We start from the raw sequence: 19,900 nt of genomic DNA on the forward strand, positions 1-19,900 counted from the left end.
GATTCTTCTGTCAGCTGCAGAAACCAGAGAAAATGGGCGACAGATTTATCCAACTGCATTCCAACAGTCACCACAAAAACCTGCTCGGCGCCATGTGGAAGCTTAGGACCAGGGGAAACCTGTGCGACATCACCATCCAGGTGGACTTTCAGGGAGAGCTGGAGGAGTTCGAAGCCCATCAGGTGGTCCTGGCCGCGTCCAGCGCTTACTTCAAAACCCACCTCTTAACAGAAGACCCAGTGAACAAGATGTTCCTCTGTGACTTTTCACCGCACTCCTTCTCCAAATTCCTAGAGTACGCGTATTCAGGGAAAATGGAGGTGGAGAAAAGTGGGATCGCTAACATATTACAAATGGCCAAACTCCTGAAATGCCAAGACCTGGTGGATGTCTGTGAGGTGGAAATTCCTAATGTTGCATCAGAGGAATGTGTAGAGAAAGATGCCGAAATCAAAACCAAGCATGTCAAAAAAGCAATTAAAAGAAAAAAGAGAGTAAAATCAGCCAAATACGTGAGTGAATCAGATGTGCTCGGCAGGAGAAGTGGAAGGTTAGCAGGTCGTAGAGTTAATGTAGAGTTTCCTCAGAAAAAATTAAAGAGGCAAACGGAAATCCTTGATGAACCTGACAATGCAGAAGGAGAAGAAGAGCAACGAATAGCAGAACATCCGGAAGCAGAATCATCAAAGAATGCATTGGATGACACTAGTAAAGACACTATTGATGACTCTGGGTCTGAATCTCCTGCCTATGTGCCTCAGGACGACCCTGACGAATCAGACTTTCTACCTGATGAGGAAATGGAGGCAGATGAAGCTGAGAAGAAAGTCAAGAAAGAAATCGCCAAATACACATGCGAGGTCTGCAGCCGCTATTTCTACTACGAGAAGAGCTATCTGAAACACTTAAAGGTGGGATTACGATGGTCTCAAACTTTTGCTTGTGTTTAATTGCTAAAGCTTTTATCAAGGGGCATAACGGTGGCTGAGTGGTTAGCACTGTTGCCTCAAAGCAAGAAGGTTGCGGAATTGAGTCCTGGCTGGGTCGGTTGGCATTTTTGTGTGGAGTTTGCATGTTCTCCCAGCGTTGGCATGGGTTTCCTCTGAGTGCTTCCCACAGTCCAAAGACGCGTGCTATTGGTGCTTTCTTTTGCACATCATTCCCTCATAGCCAACTTAAGCAAAGTCTCTTTAAGGCAAGTCATTTTACTCTGCGGCCATCTTTGAAACACGTCTCAGGCAGTATGCTTGGGAACTCTGTCTCAATGGGGAAACATCAAATTCTCCAAAACTGTTTGGCAAACTTTTGATAACATTGCAAATGTGGAACTACCAATAAAATTAAAAAACAACTCGTTTCTAAAGGTCAGAATCAGACAAAATCAGCATTTTCAGGTTGCCCAAGCTAATGCGCATGTGCATTCAAAAGGAATGAGATCACCACGCCAGCTTCATTCGTAGCCATTCTACACATTATCATCCTCTGGATAATGCTTTGTCTGATCATGCTGCTCTTCTGAAGTACTTCACAACTCGGTTTTGATGGTGAATCTCCTCACGACACTTTGTTTACAAGTTTGTGGGCGTTTGAGTAGTTTCTGTCATGTGATGTGCGTTTGACAGGACGGACTGTACCTTGCGTTCGTTTCATACAGATTACAAATCCAAGAAACTATTGTTTTTAAGTGCACTTGGTTCATTTAAAAGTTCAAATTTCAAGCTTTATTTGTATATCTTTCTTATGTCTGTGAGGCAAGTTTTCGCTGAGATTCCAATGCGTTTGTTGACCACCAAACTTCTGTAAAAGCACACGTCTGATCCGAGCTTTTCCCCAGAGAATTGTCAGTCTATAGCGATCGTTGATTGGCTACTGTACAAAAAGGCGGGGCTTCATTCACCATGAGTGACATGTCTTTTGTATTCTATAGTCTTTGAGTTAACGTTAAGGGAGGGTATTAATATGCAGCAGTTGTTATGAAAACCCTTGACATGACGTCAACAGAAGGATCGCAACTCCAAACACGAAATCAAATAATCAGACTTTCATTGACAAAATGAGACACAAACCATGAGGAAACACATGATTTTATAGTTTACCGAATTAAAATGCAAAGAAATTAACAGTAATTTAATGCCCTGATACATTTGTTATTCGTAATTTCATGAACACATAACCTCAATTTGTTATATTATTATAGAGATAATCATGTATATATAAACACTATAAATGAAAAGGACTTCCGAATCCCAGGGTCTGAATGCAGACACAGTGGACAGCAGTGCAGCAGGTCTCCTGCCATGTCTATTTCATCCATTAGCCCTGCCCGTAATCCGTGTAAAACACAGCAGCACGGATATAGGCGATGTGTCTGAATAGTAACGAACTCAACTGATAAAAGACAAAGTCCACCATTCTCCTATTCTCGTACTACTCTCCTGACAGAAGTGCTTGATGGAAACTAACAGCTTTGCTGTATCAGCCCTGACAGAATCACGGGGAAAAACATGCAACAAACTTCATGGATCATAAAAACAAACACACACTGTACGACCCGAGCCGTGAGAAGATATGGTCTCACCAGTTAGGGTCTCACCCAGTGATTGGGTCTCACAGCTTGGCAAGTCTGCCTTGCCTTTGGAAAGCATGAGCTCTTATGAATAATTAAGAAGCAGGCTCTTCTCATAGGATATAAAACTACGCTATGAATAATAATGAGAAACTGATGCGTCATCACTCCACTAGCAGATTTGCGCTACGCCGCCGATTCTGATCCCGCCCCAAAAATTATTTTAAAACCAGAAGATGAAATTAGCGGACAAAAGCTCAAAATTATCCAGTTTTCCCCACAATTAAAGCTGACAGGTATTAACATTGCCTTAACTGATGCTCAACACACACAAACCTGTAAAATCTCAAAAAAAAGTATGAGGGTGTCTTTAAACCTTTAAAGAATAACAATGTAAGCTAGCAAAATAAACATTGTACATTTTGATTTCACACACACTTTAAAAAGGGCACTCATTCATTCATTTTCCTTTGGCTTAGTCTCTTATTTATGAGTGGTTGCCACAGCGGAACGAACCACCAACTATTCAGGGATATGTTTTATGCAGCGGATGCCCTTCCAAGCCGCAACCTAGTACTGGGTAACACCCATACACTCTCGCGATTACACACACTCATACACTACGGCCAATTTCACCAATTTGACCTATAGCGCGTGTCATTGGACTGTGGGGTAAACCAGAACACACGGAGGGAAACTCAAACCAACACGGGGATAACATGCAAACTCCACACAGAAATGCCAACTGGTCCTCCCTTCTTGCTGTGAGGCGACAGTGCTAACCACTGAGTCACTCTTAAAATTAAAATAATAAATGTTTATTCCTGCCACTTTAAAGTGCCCATGATATCAATATTGTACATATTCATTATCACTATGAAATATCGGATTATGTTTACTTGAAGGTCAGTCACGGGGTGCAGACGGACACTACGCTTCGCTGTGATATCTGCCAGCAGACGTTTGCCAACCGCTGCAACCTGAAGATCCACCAGCGGCACGTGCACAGCGACGAGCGCCTTTTCCCCTGCGACGTCTGCAACAAAACCTTCAAACGCAAGAAGGACGTGACGCGCCACCGGCGCCACGTCCACGAGGGCGGCACGGACAGACACTACTGCCAGGAATGTGGCAAATCTCTGAGCTCCAAAACTGCCCTGACTCTGCATGAGAGGACACACACGGGACTCAAGCCCTTCAAATGTGACGAGTGCGACTCCAGATTCTCCCAGAGTTCAGCGCTCAAGACGCATAAGAGGTACATGGCAGGGATTATTTACAGATGTCAGAATTATTAACCCCCTGTGTATTTTCTTTCCTCAATTTCTGTATAACAGAGATTTTTTTTCAATACATTTCCAAACATAAGTTTTAATAACTCATTTCTAATAACTGATTTATTTTATCTTTGCCATGATCACAGTACAGAATATTTTACTAGGTACTTTTAAAAATACTAGTATTCAGCTGAAAGTGACATTTACAGGCATAATTAGGTTAATTAGGCAAGTCATTGTATAACGATAGTTTGTTCCGTTGACAATCAAAAAAATTACGCCTAAGGGGGCTAATAATATTAATATGATCAAATCAAATCACGTTTATTGTTACCTCATCAGCAGCATGTGTGCTATGATGAGTGAAAAGCTTAGGATTGCTGGTAGCTCGCAACACGGCGGCCATGCTCGGCACCATCTTGATGACGGTACTGACAAAGGTCCAGAATTTGTCCTATACTTAAGCTATTTAGTCCTATTTTAACTGCTATTCCATCACGAATTGTGAAAATAACTTTTTGAAGAAGGCTTTAAGACCAAATGGAGTCCTATTCCAGGCCCGATCTCATCAGCATACAAGTACCCATTCACGATACATTTTAGCATTAAAACAGCGTGCAGATGATGTTCTGGAGACAGAGAAGACAATAGATACAGCCGTGCTGTGAAGCTGATCATTTGCATTACTTTGGAGACTGTCAGGGCTCAGGAAACCAAGACATTTTAAAGTCTGAAAACAACTTTTCAGTTATATGTAGTTAATATAAATTTATATTCCGACACTGACCTTCTGTATTGTTGTTAAATAGAGAAAACATTTTACAGGTTACTTTTATTCTAAATCTTGGACCATGAAACAAAATATGATCAATTAAATTGAGGCCCTTATTAAAGTTATTTTAACATTAATCAGGCTATTGTTATTCATGAATTTTCAATGTAATTTTTTTACAAGAGAAAAATCTAGCAACAGTGTAAAGCTTTACATTACTAGTGTTTATTTATTTGTTTATTATTCAAATGGCCAAATTCTAACTGAGGAAAGTTGAATGTGCTGGCCCTTGGCTAAATAAATAAACATAAGCTACAGTTTATGATTAAAAAAATTAACAAATCTTTTTTTTATGAATAATCATATAATAAATTAGTATTTTAAATTAGTTTTTTTTCAACATTTATAAGAAAATATTTTGGTACATCAAACAAGACAAGCTATTTAAGCAAAAAAAAGTGCCTAAAATGTCATTAAAATGCAGTGTTTAAACCTTATAATTAAATAGAAAGTGAGGCGAATAACTGCAAATAGGTCCACTTTTTGAGAAAAAAGAATTACCCCTTTTACCAGACTGGCTTCCTTAGCTCCTGATTGACCTTAAAATTGTTTAAAAAAAACTAAAAAGTGCATTTATTTTAGCCGAAATAAAACAAATCAGACTTTCTACAAAATAAAAATATAGGAATTACTGTGAAAAATTCCTTGCTCTGTATAACATGATTTGGGAAATATTTGAAAGGAAAGAAAATTCATAGGGCGGCCTATAATTTTGACTTCAACAGTATGTGTTTAGACAATGGAGGAGATTTGAAGCTTAATTAAATTTTGTGGTGCTGAAATAAATTGATGCATAATAGGAGCAATACTAAATTTCATTTAAAGGGATAGTTCACCCAAAACATGAAAATGTACTCACTATTTACTCATTCTCAAGTGGTTACAAAGCTTTATGAGTTTTATTTTTCTTTTGATCAGAAAAGAAGATATTTTGAAACCTGTAACCACCCAAATGACATGGAAGTCAGTGGTTACAGGTTTTCAGCATTTTTCTAAATACCTTCTTTTAAGTTCAACAGAAAAAATAAGCTCAAATTGGTTTAGTAATGGTGCATAAATGATGATGGGATTTTCAGTTTTGGGTGAACTGTACCTTTAATGCTATATACTGTAGAACAATTTTGGTGGCAGGGGTGAAACAGTGGCTCAATGTTTAGCACTTTTGCCTCCGAAAGAGGGTCGCTGCTTTGAGTCCCGACTGGGTTAGTTGGCATTTCTATGTAGAGTTCGAATGGGTAAAATTTCATAAATTGGGTTGTGTCCCGGTGTTGGGTTGTCACTGGAAGGGTATCCGCTGTGTAAAGCATATGCTGGATAAGTTGGCGGATCATCCCACCGTGGCGACCCCTGATTAATAAAGGGACTAAGCCAAAAAGAAAATGAATGAATGAATAAAAAAATTGTTAAATCTTAATTATTTTATTATTATATGAATGTTTAAAAACTAAATATTACACACTGAAATAGTGACACCACTTATATTTTAATAATATAATAATAATACCTTTTATTATAATTAAGGATCCACACTGGAGAGAAACCTTTCGCCTGTGACCTCTGTGATGCCAGATTTACCCAGAATCACATGCTGGCGTACCACAGAAGATGCCACACAGGTGAGGGAAACCCATTCCTGTGACTTTAAAAGAAATAATGATGAGGAAAGGTAACGACTTCCTGTTCTCTTTCTCTAGGAGAAAAGCCATTCATGTGTGAGAACTGTGGGAAGAGCTTCGCATCTAAAGAATATCTGAAGCATCACAACAGAATCCATTCGGGCTCCAGACCCTACAAATGTGAGACCTGCGGAAGAGCGTTTGCACAGAGGAACTCGCTCCACCAGCATGTCAAAATACACACAGGTATACTCTTCTTCGAAATCAACACTAATATAAATTCCTCTCAGTAAGTGCAAACATGGTATTTTACATCACATTCACTAAAGCATATGATAACATAAAGCAGTTTAAAAATCAGACATCAGTCGCTTCTTATGTAACTCTTACTGAGTGTTCATCTCAACACTAGATTTTGCTGTATTTGGCTCAACCATTCTTGGGTGGCTCACCAGTGTATTAGATGACAAAAGTTCTTACAGGGAGAAGACTTTAGTGAAGACAATGAATAGTGCAGTTTCTCAGCATCTTCAAGTAACCTAACCCAAAGTACTGTCTGTTAGAGACTACTTTATAACAAAAGAATATGATTCCCCCAGAGATTACCCAAATGGTTTAGCTGGTTCACAACTCTTGAGTTCCTGTAGGCCAGGGGCAGTGGCGCAAAAAGGGGGTATGCAGTATATGCGGCGCATAGGGGCGCCACACATGGGGGGGCGCCATTGTGCCAAAACTATTTTTAAAATTACCCTTATTAAAAAATTTAAATAATAAAAATAAATAAATATGTTTTGTTAAAAAAAAATTATTTTGCATTTTATAAAAATATAACATTGTTTTTGTTTAATTCAAAATCATTTAACACAATAACATGCAGTCACACAGCCGAAAGTGTTCATGTAGATGTAACTGTTTAGATTTGTTTTTATTTTTATTAAAATAAACTGTCAAATAATACATAATGTCAAAAGTTATAAGGTTAATCTAAAAAATTTGTCTCCATTTATTGTTAATTAATTAATTAAATTATTAGTTTGCCAAAATAAGAGGGATCACACAAAATTTGAACCCGCATACCCCTCAGTAAATGTGTAGTTGCGCCCCTGGCCAGGGGTCACCAACCCTGTTCCTGAAGAGCTACCTTCCAGCAGAATTCAGTCCCAACCCTGATCAAACACACCTGAACCAATTAATGGTATCTAAAGCAGCACTTGATAATTACAAACAGGTGTGTTTGGTCAGGGTTGAAATTGAAATGTGCAGGAAGGTAGCTCTCCAGGAAAAGGGTTGTGACCCCTGCTGTTGGCCATTTGGTTCACACTTTTTCAGATGCAGATACTTGCATATGAAATAAGTCATACACTGCCAACAAGAAAATATTAACCAATAGTTACAGCATTGATCTGATTAGTCATAACACTGGAGTATATTTACATGGACACCAATACTCTGTAGACTCTTAATCAGAGTATTGTCTCAATCGTTTTAAATCAGTGTAAACTGATTTTTAATGGCCTTAATAAGACTAAAATCATAATTGAACTAAACAGAAATGGAATTAAGAAAAGTGGAGTATTCCTATTTTAGTGGCATTAATGAAATGCAGTACAGACATGTAAACACCACAATTAAATTATTACCATTTTGTAGTCATTTTTGCATGAAAATGATGCATGAAAGAGCACATTTTGGTGTGAGCGAGAAATGATTATGCTGAGAATTCTTGAAGAAATGGACATTATGAAGTGCCTTGAATTTGAAGTGACTTTGGGGGGCATGAATGAAAAGTTAATGAATGAAATGGCAGAGGTGGCTGTTGCTTGAGAATTTATATTCATCGTCATCTGTTTACACTAATAAGGCTCTATTTTAATGATCAAGGCGCAAAGTCTAAAGCGCATGGAGCAAAAGCATTAAGGGCGTGTCCACATCCACTTTTGCTATTTTAAGGACAGAAAAATACGTTTTGCGCCCTGCCGCATGGTCTAACAGGGTTGTGCTTATTCTCTTACGCCCCATTCACACAGAGCGTCAGCTTCAACGCTTCCCATTCACTTTGAATGAGTGACGTCAAGCATTGGCGAACTGCATTGTGGATCCATCAGCGCTGCTTCAGAGGCGTTGCTCCCTGCAGAAGTTGGGACTTTCTCAACTTTTCAAGCACCAACAGAAGCGTCAGCCAATCAGATCGCTGTATGCAAATACACCAGCTCAGACAGTAGCCAATTGCTGACTAATTTTATTGGCTGACGCTGCTATGACGATCGCCTCAGCCCCAACCTCAGACACGCCCTCTGTCAAGTTTTGACGCTGAAGCCCCGTGTGATTGGGGCGTTAATGAGTTATGGGTGTGTTTTAAACATAACGTGCATTAAACCAATCAGACTCTCATCTCCCAATCCCTTTAAGAGTTAGTTGTGTTGCGCCATGGTGCGTTTGCTATTTACATGGAGGACTTTAAGTGGGAAAAACTGAACGCTTCACTAGCGAGAAAACAGTTAAACAGAGCACCTGCAGCACGAGGATAAAGAATGAGCCTCCTCCATTTGGCCTCTTCACTTTTCTTTACTACTTTACTTTCTTAAATGTAGGAAATGGTGTTGTTCGCACTCCACTGAAGACATTTATTAGCCTACATATTTAGTTTCATAAGGGCAAAGATTTAAAAAAATATATATATATTCAGTTCTAATTTCCAACAAATAAATAAATGAACAATAACAAAGTGTGGTCAAAAAACTGAGTTATCCAAATACACGTCCGATTCTTTCGCCTGATTCACACAGGGCTTCTACATCAACGCTTGACAGAGGGCATGTCTGAAGTTGGGGCTGACGCGATCGTCATAGCAGCATTAGCCAATTAAATTAGTCAGCAATTGGCTACTGTCTGAGCTGGTGTATTTGCATACAGCGATCTGATTGGTTGACACTTCCATTGGCGCTTGAAAAGTTGAGAAAGTCGAGTAACACCCCTGAAGCAGTGCTGACGGATCCACAATGCAGTTCGGCAATGTCTGACGTCACCATGTTAACGCTGATGCCCCATGTGAATGAGCCGTAATGCCCGTATGGTGATGCAAACGTCTCCAAAACCCGACAGATGGGCAAATCTACACTTGTTTTTATTAAAACAAGTATAAATATGGACATAATAAATAATACTAAAACTAATATAGTAAATAGTAATAAAAATAATATGATACTAATAAAAAATGTGAAAACTAGGGTTGCGCCGGTCTGAAAATAGCAACAAATTGCACCAAACACACTTGTCGCAAAATGAAAAATGAAATGGCCAAAATCACATATGTTGCCATGATGAACACAAACGTGAAATTACGTGAAATGCTGGAAGAAACTAGTGTTTGAATGGTGACGTAAATGACCTGAATCAAACTATGTGCTATGAAAACGAGATTGTGAAAGTTACATTTTAAAAAGCAGAGCCACTGACGCGGTTTTCTGCACAGGTGAAAGACCATATCATTGTAAGGACTGTGATAAGCAGTTCACTCAACTCAACGCCCTCCAGAGACACCAGAGAATCCACACGGGAGAGAAACCGTACATGTGCAGCATGTGTGGAAGAACATTCACAGACAAGTCCACCGTACGCCGACACACTCTGGTGAATATCTGTGACTTTCCACTGCATGCTTTTATGATTGAGTTTATAGAGTCTATAAAAGTATATTCACACCCATGGGCTTTCAGTGCACGGCATTACAACTTTAAATCAGGATGTATTTCACTATAAATACAGTAAAAAGTCCAGAAATAGCTGTAAATATTTTTATAGGGAGCAGAAGGCATATAAAAAATCCCAACTAGACTAGTCCCTGAAGTATTGTGACATTTGAAAGAAGCTACATTTTTATTCAGTACATTTAAATCAGGGTTTCTGCAGGGTCTTAAAAAGTTTCAAATCTCAAAATCTAAATTTTAGGCTTTAAAAAAATTCTTATATTTACTGCAATATTGTGTTGTAGGTCTTAAATCTTTTTTAAACAGGTAATAATTTTCCTTTGTTTATGTATTGCTACCCAATCTGGTCAAAACCCATACAATTACACACAATCAATCTCAATAAAACTTTTAACTTTTTATTTAAAAAGGTGATGAACAATTTATCATAATAGTTTTATTATTTTCCTTACAATAAAATTTGTTTAAAAGTGCATTTACTGAGAACACTGACCTGGACAGACTGTTGCGCATAGATTTCGTTTATTATAGTTTTTAAAACTAAAAACATTTGTTCATTTGTTTTATTTTAAAGAAAGTTTATCTTAGGAAAAACGTGTATGGATAGAAGTAGAGCTTGCTCATTTTTTACACAATATTTAATATTTAAAATACTTTGCTAAGAAATAAAATCTAAAATATTTTCTTTTTTTATTATTAATGTATTAGTGTATTATAAAATGTATATATAATGTTTATGCAAATAAAAATCTTTTCTATCTGGGCCATTTAAAAAATTCCTTAGCCTTTAGCCCTTTATGAGTTTAAAATTAAATTTATAATGGTCTTAAAATGTCTTAAATTTAACTCGGGGAAACCTGCAGAAACCCTGTTAAATATTATAAAAGATTCAAACGTCAAACAAACGTTCTTTAGTTGAAAAAGAAAGCACAAAAAAAGCACATTTTAAATCATAATATTATTTCATATAATAATAATTAAAAAATTACTGTATATTTGGTCTAATAAATACCAAAAAACTATGCACCCCTTCTAGACTTTACCCGAACAATAAGCATTTTTTAATTTGATGCATTTAAAAAATATATTTTTTCCTAATATTCAATGCATTTCAAAAGCTTTTACAGACAACAAACATTACCACATCAACAGTACCATAATCCATGCTGAAACCGGTTCATGTACATATTCAATATACATATTAAATGCCAGCTGTACCTATTTATAGCACTCAAACGCACGTTAATATTAATTAGATATTATCAATAATGCATATTATTTTTCATTGCTTACAAGCCTCCACATTGGCATCTTGTGCAGAGAACCAGCTTCTTATAGCTTAATCAATAAGTTAAGATAGTTTAGTGGCGTAATTAATTGAGATTTAAGACAAGAGGAATAATGTTTAATTAATAGATATCACCACACTTGCACAAAACACATCTTTATGTATTTACAGTTGAAGTCGGAATTATTAGCCCCCCTTTGAATTGTTTTTCTTATTTAAATATTTCTCAAATGATGTTTAACAGAGCAAGGAAATTCACAGTATATCTGATAATATTTTTTCTTCTGGAGAAAGTCGTATTCGTTTTATTTCGGCTAGAATAAAAGCAGTTTTGAATTTTTTCAAGACCATTTTAAGGTAAAAAATATTAGCCCCTTGAAGCTATATTTATTCCCGACTGTCTATGGAGCAAACCATCATCATTATACAATAACTTGCCTAATTACCCTAACCTGTCTAGTTAACCTAATTAAGCCTTTAAATGTGAGTTATTAAAACGGTTATGTTTAGAAATGTTGAAAAAATATTCAAGGGGGGTTATTAATTCTGACATCAACTGTAAATAGCCCCCAAAAAATCTTAAAACAGACCAGTGCTTGCTTTTCCCTGTAGTGTCTTCTTTTAATATAACAAAAACGGTTCATATGCAGACCCATGACAAACAAACCCCCTGGAAGAACTACCTGGTGGTCCTGGAGGGAAATGTTGAAGACCGAGCCAAGAAGCCCAAAGGCTCTTCCCAGAAGAAGGAGAAGGCAGCGGCTGCGGTTTCTAAAGCCCAGGCTCTTCAGAGCGACGTGGGGAAGACTCAAGAAGTCATGGCCACAATCGGAGAGCCCGTAACCATTTCCGGAGACTGGACTGGATCTGGAACTATCGCTCTGGTCTCCGGCCTCACGGTCATTCAAACAGAAGTGCCTTCTGGGACGCTGCAGCCACTAGTCACCAGCGACGGCACCAGTGTTATCTCTCTGGATGCTTCAGCCATCGGGATGCCAGTCCCATTTTCCATCCCGATTTCAGTCGCTCATTCCTTAGCGTCCGGTTCTGTGCCCATCAGCGTCGCCGGACACGTTTCTGAAGCCATATTGGAGTCATCGACGAATGCAGAAACATCCGAAGCAGAGAATGTCCTGGCATCGACAGCAATTGAAGAGTGTGTCACGGTTCAGGCTGTTACAGTGGAGGAAACGGACTGTGCGGAAACACAACAGGAGAATGACCAAAACACACACACTGCAGATGATTCAAACAACATGGAGATCTCTGTCGGAGACACCGCGGAATAACTTTACTTTGGTTGATCAAGTACTGCATCGATGGATCGGCTGTAAAAAAACATCTTTGCTTTACGAAGAATGTCTGAAATGTCATTTCCTGTGCAGAATGTCTATAATGAGTGTAATTTAAGAGATCACAGTGTTTAATTGTTTGTTTATGATTTCCTCTCTGATTTCTATAGAGCGTTTGTTTTCCACAGAATTGTTTTCTGTTGTCAGTATTGCTTTTGGCTGATATTTATTATGTGCAGCACTACAACCAACTAAATGCATCCTTTTTTAATCCCATTATGTGTATTATGATTTGCAAACCATGAGAGCGTTACTAAAATCATTTAATAAAGTGTCTGTTGAATTTAGTAGTTGTTTTCCTTATATATATATATATATGAGCAATATCACACGAGCAGCAGTGCGATATGGCTGTATATATCAGCACTGGTGATTTCACAATAATTAACCCTGAAAATAACAACAAATCCACTAACATTACCAGACTTTGCCTATTTCAATCTGCCAACACAACACACATTCCTGATATGCTAGCAAATCGGTATAAATACAGCACTACAACATATAAAAGAGAAAGATCATCTAACCTGCCAACATGTCTCTGAAAACATGGCAGACTAGGGGGGAGGTGGTGTGTGGGGGTGAGGTTGTGAACACAATGCAGCGGGTTTTGGGGGGCCGCTTCGATCGGGTATTGTACCAAAGTTGGCAACCCGGGGGTGTTTAGTTTACAGACTGTACCAAAGAGGGGGGTTGGTGAAATTATGGGAGTTATGGATACTTCCATAAAAAAACGCAAGTGTTTGCAGGTGTGCTTACTAGTTTAATATTGATTTGATCTGCTGTAGTTAGAAATCAGACTGTTATATCTTCTAAGCGTAAGGGCTTATTATGCAGTTCTGTCGCCATCTTGTGGATAGAAAATGTCAACTGCCGCCGACAAGCTATCTCTCAGAAATTGTAAATATTTTAAAATAGGCTCTATTCCTGCAATTAAACAGCATAGTTGCAATCTAGACAACTACATTCTCGACTAAAAAAGCCTCAAAAGTATATTTTGTTGTCTAACAGCAGTAATATTTGTCAAACTGTAGTCTCTACTTTAATATATATTAATCCTTAAAATTCTGCATAATTAAGGGGTGTGGCCTCTTGAGTGACGGGTCTCTGCTGCTTACAGTACTGCATTGTGTTTTTATTTTATGTGGCTTTACACAGTCCATTGCTTTTTTTGATTATTCGTTACAATAGCCAAATAATATTTCATGTTGTACAGGTAAATGTGCTCGCAGACCATTCATGTCTATTCTTATAATATTTTATTTATAAAAAGTTTTTGATTTGCTGATATAAATACATTTATAACTTTATTTAGAAATTTAATTCACTCCAGAGTTTGACAGATTGGTTAGCTTTAGGCTATAAAAACAGAATCTGAAACATCATACAATGCTATGCATGCATTTCATAAAACGATAATTCTCTTTAATAATTTAATAATTTATATAGACACTCAAAGTGCTTTACACATTGGAGGGAATCTCATCCACCACCAGTGTGCAGTATCCGATGATGATGACGCAACGGCAGCCATATTGCGCCAGATGGCACATCACACCACGCTCTGATTGGTGGAGAGGAGACAGAGTGATAAAGCCAATTTTGATATGGGGATGGTTAGGGGGCCATGATGGACAGAGGCCAGTGGGCAAATTTGGCCAGGGGTTAACCCCCTTCTTTTTTTTCGAAGGACATCCTGGGATTTTTAATGACCACATCTAGTCTTGATTTAACGTCTCATCTGAAAGACGGTGCTCACTAAGCGCCCCTTCACTATACTGGGGCGATAGGACCCACCACAGACCACAGGTTGAGCGCCCCCTGCTGGTCTCACTAACACCACTTCAGGCAGCAACCTAGCTTTCCCATATACTGGTACTGACCGGGCACAGCCCTGCTTAGGTTTAGTGGGTGACCATGTGAAAGTTGCAGAGAGCTAGTGTAGCATTTACAAACACTACATTTTAAATATTTAGACATAATAAGTGTTTTTTTTTCTCTGGTAAAAAAAAGTCACCTTAATAATAAAGGTTTAAAACTGGTCTTTCCAGTAATCCTGAAAACTTTCTATTCAGGGACCATAGAAAGTGTATTGACTCAAGGTATCTCAGTGTGGTATGGAAACAGCTCAAACCAGGACCGCAAAGCACTTCAAAGAGTTGTGCATTTAGCTGAGCGCATCTCAGGGTCTGCTTTCCCCTCCTTGCAGGACATCTATCTTAAACGATGTAAAAATAGAGCTGTTAAAATCTGTAAGGACTTAAACCATCCTGACAATTATCTATTCACTTTGCTTCCATCTAGAAAACGTTTCCGTAGCTTGATGGCAAAAACAGAGAGACTTAGGAGGAGCATCTTTCCCCAGGCCATCAGGCTGCTAAATTTTAACCCGGTGTTACACATCACTTGATTTTTTGTATTTATCACTGTAGTAGTCATATCTATAAGTTACCTTATATTGCTGCTATTCTTATTACCTTTTATAATTTTTTTGCACATTATTTTTTGCACACTTTTTTTTCTCCTTATTATTTAATTTTTGTTTATCTATACTTGCACTGTCTCTGGAGCGGACCTGACCTACATTCACTGCTGGTCCCACTTTGTATAACTATGTATGTGACAAATAAAACTTAACTTGACTTGATAGTTCGAGGCATTATAAAAGTGCTTTTCAAAAGACCAAACTCAGTAAACATGCTAATAGCTATAGTCTACAACCAATCGCATGTGGCTGGAACAAAAACAAGTCACATTTAATGAAGAGTCAATCATTTTAACCAAAGAAAAACCAATCTAAGGTAAATGCAAATGGACGCTCCTCTTTGCCCATGTTCAACTATTCAGAAGTGATGCATGGTCGGTGATGCGCTAACAAGATGGCGATAGCTGGCTCCGCCTACTTGTAGCTTCATTTGACCTCTTCTGAAAACTATAGGTCAGTGTTTCCCAACCCTGTTCCTGAAGGCACACCGACAGTACACATTTCAAACACACCTGAATCAACTCCACAGAACACTAGAAGAGACTCCAAAACATGAAATGAATGGATCAGATAAGGGAGACATCAAAAACATGTACTGTTGGTGTGTCTATAGGAACGGGGTTGGGAAACACCGCTATAGGTAACATCACAGACACTACATACATATTTATATACAGTCTATATGGGTTTAATAAAGGCTACCATATGTTCTTCAATTACAGTTACATATTAGATCCATTATAAGTGCATATATTGGTTCAACAAACAATATTTAATTTACCTCAACACTTGCATGATTGCAAACATGAATTGGAAATCAATCTGAGAGACTTTGAAGAGGCAGAATGGTGTAGCCATTTCAATATTGGGTTTTTATTTCTGTACATTCTCACAGACATTCAGCAAAGACATCAGTTGCTCTGTGGGAAAGTACATCGTTTGGTACATTTCATGGCTTCTTAAAAACTCTAGAATATGGTAAAATAGAGACGTCACGACACGTAAACCGGAATGACATGCGCTTTTAAAGACCACGGAAGGTGGAGAGTGTACATGAGCTATGCTTTCACAACACGACACACACAGAGAGCATGTTAATAAAGGTTATACGGGGACGGGGGCTTACAAACGCATCCATTTCAGTGCTGATGGAGGTGGTGGTTCAATTTAAAGGGACAGTTCAATCAAAAATAAAATGAGAGGCCGTTCACATATCATTTTCAGCAATTATCAACGTGCTTTTGTGCTCACGCTCCCTTGGCGTCTGTCATTGCTAGGCAATCATCAACCGTTGTCTCAGAGGATGACAAACTGACAATCCCATGCTTTTATTTATTAAAGAGCAATGCAGTTTTTTGGGATTTGTCTGATATTGTCTAATGTTATTACTGAAATGTGTATAAAGCAGCAGTCACATAGATATATACACTAGATATCGCATAGGGAACCTGAGCATGCGTCAATAGCGCCGCCACATTGGTACAGTGCTCCCAGGACAAGTGTCATTCAACCACAATGGTCAAGACAGTGTTATTACATGAAGATGAGGGACTTAAGCGCTGTCTACGGGTGCAGTAACGAGCAAACAAAGAAAACAAAACACAAAGGCAGAACATTTCATAGGTAATATTATGTTTTTTTCTGTTTTTGTATGTTCTGAATTTTTGTGCTAATCAGGCAACGTTATTGAGGATAACAGTCACTTACTGCATTCACCATACGGCAAAGCAGCTCCAACTCGCACTAAACACTCGGCTTATGCTAGTTTTGTTGAATAAAATTAGCAAACAATGCAAAAGAAATATGACAACGAGATGCTGCGCTGCCAGAAACTTGTATTATTGTCGCCTAACGTTAGTGAAAGAGTCGTTCGGGGGATTCATTCACAAACGAATCACTCCCTCCGTCAGTATGAGAAGTGAAAGCAGGAGAGGAGCTGTGTTTCAGGACACGGATTAAATTAAATTTAACAGGGAGGGTGGATAGTACATTTCTGTACACACAAACACAAGCTTTTTGTCAGGAATGCCCGTGCGGTCACTGATCCATCAATTTAGAAAAGTTGTGTAAAATTATAATTTTCGTAATTAAAAAAAAAAAAATTACATGCTTACATCCAGGAAAACTCCCGATCACAGATATATGTGTATATGTGTATATCTCTGGCTTTGCATGGCCACAGTCCTCCACTGTACCTTGGTCCCGCATTCATTTCAAAGGAGCGCTACCCTGTAGCAAGATGGCGGTGCTATTGACTCATTCCGTCCAATAGACAACAATAGGCCAGGCGACATCTAGTGTATATATCTATGCAGCAGTCACACTGGACTTATCTCTCCATAGACTTTCATTCATACGCACGCAGATGCGTCAGGCTGGAAACGCAAGCCTGTGCATCAAGTTTGACAGTTCACTGCGTTGCAAAGTTCAAGCTTGGTGAACTCTGACCTGCAAAATCGCATCACTTGACTGCGTGAGACCAATCGAGGATCAAAACATGACCTCTCTGGACAGAAATTTTAAATATGGAGTAATCACTCACTTTTTAAAATGTCTAATCATTTTGTTTAATCCCGCACCTTTTAACAGTGCCGTACAACAGAATTTCACACATACAAACTCTAGTGTGATCGCAGCATATTCCATACAAAGTATAATGCTGATTGGTTAGCTCTAGTCACATGACTCGCATTCTGAAAAGTTGAGATTGCGCCTGGAAAAGCATGTTGCACCAAATTTGCACATGCAAGTCGCACGCCTCCACTGGAAATAACATACTGGCTTGTATGCCAGTAATGTGATGTGTGAACGGCCCCTTACTCACCCTCAGGCAATACAATAAGCTGGTGACTTTATTCAGTGGAACATAAACAGGGTGTCCCGCAGGGTCTTAAACTTTAAAAACTAAAAGGCCTTAAAAAGTCTTCAATTCACTAAAACATTGTGTCGCAGGTGTTAAATCATTTTAAACAGGTCTTAATTTTGCTGTGTCCGAGTAAAGCTACTCAATCGGACCAACATCCTCCCAATGACCAACAAAACATCTCAATTGAATCTTTTTTTTTATAGAGATACAATTGACGACAGCTGTTTTAACATCTTTACAGCAAGACCCCCAAATTAAATTCCCTAATCAGGGAAAGAAAATGAAAAATTATTACACGGTTACTCATGATAAGACCGGGCTATTAGAAAAAGTCTGATTAAAGAAGACGTTAAGACATTAAGGATGGTTTTTGGTGATTCATAAAATGAAAGTCAGTGGCTATCGGCACTTATGAGACTTAAAAATCTATAAATAAAAATGAAATTAACACCTATTGGTCTTACGAAGACTCTTAAGCCGCTTTTCCACTGCTAGTGCGGGAGCTGCGTGGAGTTCCGATCATCTCCGTATGTGGAAAATTCGGATTTGATTTGTGCTGTGGAAACGTTGAAATATTTGAGCTCCTGCGACTAGACCGTATGCGACTGATCAAATGGATGTGATGTATTCCAGTGTTGTCCAGGCAGCTCGCGAGCTGAGAAATAGTAGTTTTTCTGTTATTTATCTAAGAAAAGTCTATAACAAAAAAAACATTTTTATTCATAAATGAGTAATAACAAATATTAGTTGTCTTTTATGTTGGGGAATAAAGGCTCTTGCTTTTTCACTCCTTTATTTCGGACACTATGAGAACAGCTCATCTCCCATGGTGCAAGACACAATTAAAAATTCTGTGTGACTGCCACAAGGAGGCGTATTCTGACAGTCGTGTGCAGTGGAAAGGCAGATTTTTGGTGCATTCACACCAGATGCGGATAAAGAGTCAAGCGCGAGTGATTTACATGTTAAGTCAATGCAAAGACGTGAATAGACATCCTGCGGAGTGATTTGCACAAATGAGGCGGTGCGAATGACGCGATTTGCACAAATAAAGTGTCGTGATTGAGCGTTTGACACGCTCAACGCGTGATTTGCAAGTTGAAATGGATTCAAGTTGGAAAATCTGAACTTTAGCGGAGATTCGAGTCGCGTTATTCAATCAGGAGCTTGCTGTAGTATGGGCGTAATCATGACGTAGCGCCTGTTGTTGGCTAAAGTCTAGATCAGATACGCGGCCAGCCAAAGGTGGGATATACACATCAATACGGCAGCATTTTTATGACACCGTATAACAGTAATTCATATTTTTACAGTACTGTGACAGTTGGGTTTAGGGTTTGGGTAGGGTTAGGCGTTAAAAAAATACAATTTATTGGGTAACTGAATAGGTTAAATAATACTCGCTACAACTACTGTTTTTACGTTACTGTGATGTTTGGGTTTAAAGTAAGGGTAGACGTTAATAAAATACAATAAATGGGAAATTTAATAAACAGTATAAATAATTCTCGTTAACTTCCAGCCACAACCTGATCTGATCTAGCAACAACCCTGCTGTTGGGTCCCGAGGGAAATCCTCCTGCTGACAGTGGACAAAACCTCATCAAACTGGGCTCGGCTCAGTCGGAAGCACCGCTGAAAGCCTCGATCATCCAGGTATAGTTTCTGGAAGAGTTGATGAACTCACCAGGCAGGGTGCACCTCTGAAAGAATCTAGTGGACTCAGACATGGCGCCGAATGAGTCTACGCTGTTTATTAAAGGTGCAGTAGGTGATTGTCTTCAGAAGCATTTTTTGTTGTGCTGGTTGAAAGTCTCTTCACATTTCATTAGTAATGATTTAAGTAAATGATCTAAATGTATTTATATGTATTTTTATATTTTGGGTAAGGCATAAAACTAAATAATGTTC

The 19,900-nt window shown here is 38.5% G+C and overlaps 1 protein-coding gene across 2 annotated transcripts in view; it reads left to right on the forward strand.

Moving 5' to 3' along the window:
* The window catches only part of gzf1 (GDNF-inducible zinc finger protein 1), a 20,068-nt gene extending 1,499 nt beyond the window's left edge, over positions 1-18,569 (forward strand). Inside the window, exons 2-8 of one of the 2 annotated variants that reach the window (XM_087298765.1) lie at positions 21-911; positions 3,472-3,824; positions 6,197-6,291; positions 6,370-6,537; positions 9,764-9,921; positions 11,937-16,533; positions 17,439-18,569. In XM_087298765.1, coding sequence (XP_087154891.1) covers positions 21-911; positions 3,472-3,824; positions 6,197-6,291; positions 6,370-6,537; positions 9,764-9,921; positions 11,937-12,575 — 2,304 coding nt within the window. In that variant the 3' untranslated portion in view covers positions 12,576-16,533; positions 17,439-18,569. Of the gene's footprint in view, positions 1-14; positions 912-3,471; positions 3,825-6,196; positions 6,292-6,369; positions 6,640-9,737; positions 9,922-11,936; positions 16,534-17,438 lie in introns of those variants that run through there. The other variant, XM_088651580.1, reaches the window with a different exon arrangement.
* Positions 18,570-19,900: the final 1,331 nt, after the last annotated feature.

This window comes from Danio rerio, chromosome 20, assembly GCF_052040795.2.
Source record: "Danio rerio strain M-AB ecotype USA chromosome 20, GRCz13ab, whole genome shotgun sequence".
Taxonomy (NCBI): Eukaryota; Metazoa; Chordata; class Actinopteri; order Cypriniformes; family Danionidae; genus Danio; species Danio rerio.